Genomic DNA, 6,249 nt, shown 5'->3' on the forward strand with positions numbered 1-6,249 from the left:
TGTACTTCCACATGCAATATACCACCTAAACAAACACTTTATACTCTTTTATCATTTTTAGTATACTCTAATACTAATTCTAAGATACTCCAATATGAGTTGTATGAAAAAAAATTCAATGTTAGCCTTTCATTTTTGCTATATACTCTTTTTTATACATAAAAGAAGTATATACGCAAATTATGATAAAAATCATGGAATTTCATAAAAAAATTCGTGGGATTTGTATTGTAGTATCTTATAATTACTAATGAAGTATATTTAAAGTGATAAAGAAGTATAACACACGTGCAAAAGTGGTATATGAGAGGTGGGAGTACATACACCCAGGAGTACATACTAGTTTTCCTATATATATATATATATATATATATATAGTCGTATCTTTGTATCGATGTTTTTGAAAAAATGGCATATCGAAGTATCACCGTATAACATATCCGTATCCATATTGCCATATCCGTGCATCCTAGCCTATCGGAGAATAAAACCAAATTTCTAAAACGACGTCTATTTAAGAATAGAGATAATATCATGTTTACCTGTACGGTGCAATGTACTCACATGCATTTTCTCTTGTTGTCACATTCTTTCCTGTTTGTACTATTTTAATTGAAGCTACTAGCTCGAAACTTACAGACCAAGTAAGATATATCGTGTATGTTGGTTGCTAAAATCATCTCCAAAGACTATCTATAGTAAATTAGACGCTATCGGAATACGCCAATAAGACGTGCGAATGCTTACATTTTCTTTGAGGCAAACAACGAACGGATGGATGGCACTCAAGGATAGCTGTCCGTCGCTCGTACAATATAAAGAGTGTTGTATTCTCATCGTGATATCGGCTCTGGAATCATTAAAGTTTTATTTGGAAAATTTTAAAATATAATAATAAATTCGTATGTCTTTTAAAATTTACCATCCTATCCCATACGTTAATGACTCAGAGTGATCCAACGTATAGTAAGGTCGTGCATGGTTGGATTTTGACGACCACTCTTCTTTGTCCATTGTTGCACATTTCTTGGTCCTTCGTGGTTAGATTTTGATGGCACAAAATAACACGGTTCGTTACACGCACTCGCACCCTTCACCAGTGAATGATGATGCGATACATCACGGACGGCCCAGATAAAACCCAGCATAGTAGTCGGCCGTCCGCCCGCCCAGACCAAAGCCCCACGACCGCGGGGGCTTATCCGCACTCCGACGGTGCCGCCCCAGCTCAGTTTGCTCCCCCCCACACTGCCGCATCGCCATGGAGGCAGCCGCCGCCCTGTCCCCTCCCCGTGTCGCCCTCGACGCCCGCGCCCTCTTCTCCCCTCCCTCCACCCTCCTCGCCCCGCCTTCCCCCAACCTCCGCGTCGCCTCCCGCCCGCGCGCCCTCGCCGCCGCATCCAAGCCGCGGTTCTTGAACCCCCACCCGGACCCCGCTGGCGGCATCAACAGCCGCGGTGCCAGGGACGTCGTTGCGATGGTACGTTCCGCGCTTTGCCGGAGAACTCCGGCGAGCGAATCGGCGTGGCTCTTGTGGGGGAGTGTCTAAATGGTGTCTCTCTGGGCGTGCAGGTGGTGCCGTTCCTCAGGGGGGCCGCGTGGGAGCAGCCGCCGCCTGATTTGGCCTCGTTTCTGTACAAGAACCGGATCGTTTACCTGGGGATGTGCCTCGTGCCGTCGGTCACAGAGCTCATGCTCGCCGAGTTCCTCTACCTCCAGTACGAGGACGCGGAGAAGCCCATTTACCTGTACATCAACTCCACCGGCACCACTAAGGTTTAGTGCTGCTAATACACCTTTTATATTTTTACAGTTACTTGCTATAGATAATGAATATGGATGTGTGGCTCCAAAACAACCCTCTAGGCTTGATTAGGGATTGGGCATGCGCCCCAATTTAGGGTACTTTGAGGATTGTAGGTCTTTGACCCTTAGCTAGAACATACCATATTTTGAGTTATTTCCTTTTCATCGCAGCACCTTATCTCTGACAAAGTGACAATTACAGTCTCATATTAGAATTCTTGTTCTAATTTCAATCTTCAGATGGTTCTGATATGTTTGTCTGCCTCCTTATTCAGAATGGCGAGAAATTAGGTTATGAGACAGAAGCTCTTGCAGTATACGATGCGATGAGGTCAGTTTCGACATATGTATTTATCCTCTTTTCTGTTCCTTGAAAACCTATTTCTACTCCTAATCCCTCTCTAAATGATTTCACTTTGCTGATGCTTTGCACATGTCTTCAGATGTGAACTTTACAGTAATTAGCCTGTTAAAAGAAATGCGCATATTTTGTTGCTGGCAAGCAGAAGGCCTGGAATCAGAGTGACAACTCTAACATTTTATCTTCTATGTAGATCAGAACTCTTAGTATGGGGAATCACATATATCCGAGTCCACTTCAGCTACCTATTTCCACATCCCACGCGTACTTGCCGACTGGCCCCACTAGGAACCCTATCCATGATTCCATGGCCAAATATTATAACACTTCTCCAAGTTTGTGTTGATGTATACATATAACTTGCTTTGAACATACATATGTGTGGTTCAGCCCTCTGATATGATCTCTTTGGGCCAATGGCATGTCTATTGCTCCATGTTTCACAAATATGTGTAGTTTGAGACCTCGGCATTTTTTTTTACCATTAATTTCTACCGCAATATATAGCATGATGCAAGTATTTTAATAATTAATCTGCTAGTACTATTTTCATGTGGCCAGTTTTAATATTTTACATATGTTGGTAATTAAAGTTAGAAGAGTTCAATCGTAGGTTCTCTAAAATAACATATATTTCTGAACATATATGATAAACCAAAGCTGCAAAGGTTCCACAACTACATTTTTTTCAGACTTCTGAGGTTTTTCTTCTCTATAACCGTAAGATAAGAGCACGACACAGTAGCCTAAGGACTTTTTTCTGGTTGCAAGCTCACCAAAATATTTGCAAGTCACACTAAATAAATTTGGGTCTACCGACTATTAAATGCAGCCCGTAATTCACGCATCCACATTAAGGCCCAAGGTGAAGCTTATTAGGAATTTTATCCTTGTTATACACTACAAAGTTACAACTAGAATGGCCCATTTAGGGTGCCTTATCCATTAATTCTTAGCATGCATTGTTTTACTAGTACTCTGCTAAGTTCTAACTGTTTGTATGGAGGTGCAATTGTTTCAATAGCCATTACTTTGTCAGTATTATTTTTTTTAAAGAAAATCCTGGAATGCTGGCTTATATCTCTACCCAGTGCAGGTATGTAAAAGTTCCAATTTTCACACTCTGTGTTGGTAATGCATGGGGAGAAGCTGCTTTGCTCTTGGCTGCTGGTGCTAAAGGTAACCGTGCTGCACTTCCATCATCGACGATAATGATAAAGCAGGTAATTTCTTTTCCTTTTGTCGATATACATACATCTAATTTCTATGTTGGATGATTATAATGCACATGGCACACCACTAACAAAACAATGATAGCAGAATGTCTTACAAACTTACACCCTTACTCTTGGACCTTGCTGCACTTGTGCACTCTGTTTATGGACACCCAAAACTGTGTGCAATATCATTGGTCTTTGCTTGTTTACAAAAAATACAAAGCTAGGATGTCTTACTATTTTGACATGTAATGTGCAGCCAATTGGTCGTTTTCAAGGTCAGGCCACTGACGTTGACATAGCAAGAAAAGAAATTCGAAATGTGAAGATAGAAATGGTAATTTTCCATCTCTTGTAGGAATGAATTTTATCTAATTCAGCACTATTTAATGCGTTCTTCCTTCTAGCAGTCAATATTATTGCTGTAGTTCATTACTATAGACTCATACAAACTTGTGCAATGCCAAACTCATATTTCTTTCCTTTTATTGGTGATCAGAACAACCATTGGGGGGGAATTTGAGCCATCCCACTATTGTTGATACGAGTATCCAATTTTAAGTCTTGACATCCTACGTTGCACGAATACGTCCCACATGTGCCGTATCGCTGTCTAGGACGCGTACAATATGGGGATACGCGGGGATACGGGGATCCGCCGCTGCTCCAGCAGAAGAGAGGAGCACAGGTGCGCCGCGCCGCGCTGCCCCTCCTCTCCGCCACAGCAAAGAGGAGCACAAGAGCGCCGTGCCGCCACCACCCCTTCCTGTCTGCCATCGCCGCCCGCCGGTATGGCCCTTCCTCTCCGCCGCGGAGGTGGCGGCGGGGGCTAGGAGGCGGAGGCAGGGGCGAGGAGGCGGAGGCGGAGATTGGGGCGAGCAGGAGGAGAGGCGGCGGCGGCTGGGGTGAGCGGGAGGAGAGGCGGGGATGGGGGGGGGGTGATCGGTTGAGGAGCGACGGGCGGGTGGAGAGAGGGTATTAGGTAGGGTTGTAGATGGGCTGTTGGATGGGCTGGATGGGTCCTAAAATGGCAGCTCAATACATCTAATTCTTTTTTCTTAATAAACATGTGATGTATTTTATAAAATTATATATATTCTGTGCTTATGCGCAGTTGCTATTCGCACTGCGTATATCCTCTAGTTACAACCCGAAACACTGTGAGTTACAACTTGTTAGGTAGACCAGTTATAACTTCACGTCCAGAAATGCATAATTGCAACACGAGAAGCTAACATTGTGAGTTACAACTTGTTATTCGCACTACGCACATTCCCTAATTACAACTCGAAACACTATAAGTTACAACTTGTTAGGTAGACTAGTTACAACTTCACGTCTAGAAATGCATAATTGCAATACGAGAAGCTAACACTGTGAGTTACAACTTGTTATTCGCACTGCGCATATTCTCCAGTTACAACTCGAAACACTGTGAGTTACAACTTGTTAGGTAGACCAGTTATAACTTCACGTCTATAAATGCATAATTGCAATACGAGAAGCTAACACTGTGAGTTACAACTTGTCATTCGCACTGCGTACATTCCCCAGTTACAACCCGAAACACTGTGAGTTACAACTTGTGGGGTGTGCGCAGCCATGAATTACAGTGAGCATACATGCAGAATATATATATAGTATATATATGCCGTATCTCCGTATTGCTGTTTTTTGAAAATGTCGTATCCCCGTATCTGTATCCCCATACCATGCAACATAGCTGACATCACTTTCTATAAGTTTCTAAATGTTGGCACAACACACGAAAAAAGGACTAGTTTCTTATTTAGGGTTACTTGGTTAAACCGAGTTCGTGGTAACAGAAAACTGTACATTGACAAGCCATCTTTGGTTTCTTCCTCATATGCAGTAGCCATGTGCCATGGAAAATCTGGGTGCGCAGGAATCATGGTCCCCAGGCCTACTTGGCCATGGTTCCTGTCTTTTGAGAATCAGAATGCACTGCCAGGGCCTTACATCCTCAAAATTAGGGAGATACATGGATGTGGAAGTATGATATTTTATGGTCATGACTTCCGTTGCATTGTGCTTGAAGTATACAATGCGTTTTCATCTTTAGTTATCAACCACGATTCACTTTATAAAATATGTTTAAAGGAAAATAATCTGTAGCCAAACCATTCTTACACCAACCTGTTGTTGTGACCATGAACTTGGAGAACAGTACTTGGGCCTATCTTAGGGAAACCTGAATTGCTTCTCGGCCCTAATGTTGGCAAAAACTTAGTCGTGCATTAGTTTTGAACATACATCCTCTGATTTGCACTGGAAAAATCTCAAACCTGTGACTTAAATATTTCTGTGCATTAAACTTACTTATTTTGTGGTAGTTCCCAATGGAGCGCTGAGGTGGCAAGCAATCTCTTGTACTATAGAATTTACTGTCTTACTTGCATTCAGGTTAAGTTGCTGTCAAGGCACATCGGTAAACCAATTGAAGAGATCGCTCGGGACATCAGAAGGCCTAAATACTTTAGCCCCAGTGAAGCTGTGGACTACGGCATCATTGACAAGGTAAAAAGTCTCCGGAGCGAACCAAATGAAAAAGATATCCTATCTAATTTCTCATAGTAACCCCATGCTGTGCAGGTGCTGTACAATGAGAAAGGCCACGAAGACAGTGGTGTCGTGTCAGAACTCAAAAGATCAAATTTGATATAGTGTTACAAGTAGACGCATCTTTGTAAGATTAGTGGCCAGTCACATGCCTGTAGAGCACAGACCTGGATAGCCAATGCAATGCACAAGCCATTCCTTACTATTTCAATACGGGCTTTGTCCCAATGGTCGTGCTGACTGCTGAGAATTGAGAACTTTTGGTGGGTTTGGAGCGTTGATTTA

At 42.7% G+C, this 6,249-nt stretch overlaps 1 protein-coding gene across 1 annotated transcript; it reads left to right on the forward strand.

Moving 5' to 3' along the window:
* The first annotated feature begins 1,163 nt into the window (after positions 1-1,163).
* Positions 1,164-6,249, forward strand: LOC133899384 (ATP-dependent Clp protease proteolytic subunit-related protein 4, chloroplastic). The gene is made up of 7 exons (XM_062340378.1): positions 1,164-1,480; positions 1,573-1,776; positions 2,082-2,137; positions 3,264-3,390; positions 3,644-3,721; positions 5,809-5,922; positions 5,998-6,249. Exons 1-7 carry the CDS (start codon positions 1,262-1,264, stop codon positions 6,067-6,069), a joined length of 870 nt encoding a protein of 289 aa, XP_062196362.1. The 5' UTR covers positions 1,164-1,261; the 3' UTR covers positions 6,070-6,249.

Source organism: Phragmites australis, chromosome 2 (genome assembly GCF_958298935.1).
Source record: "Phragmites australis chromosome 2, lpPhrAust1.1, whole genome shotgun sequence".
Lineage (NCBI taxonomy): Eukaryota > Viridiplantae > Streptophyta > Magnoliopsida > Poales > Poaceae > Phragmites > Phragmites australis.

Coding starts and splice junctions, on each gene's coding strand:
- LOC133899384 (XM_062340378.1), top strand. CDS start 1,262: ATGGAGGCAGCCGCCGCCCTGTCCCCTCCCCGTGTCGCCCTCGACGCC. Junction 2,138..3,263: donor GCAGTATACGATGCGATGAG/GTCAGTTTCGAC, acceptor TACCCAGTGCAG/GTATGTAAAAGTTCCAATTT. Junction 5,923..5,997: donor ACTACGGCATCATTGACAAG/GTAAAAAGTCTC, acceptor CATGCTGTGCAG/GTGCTGTACAATGAGAAAGG.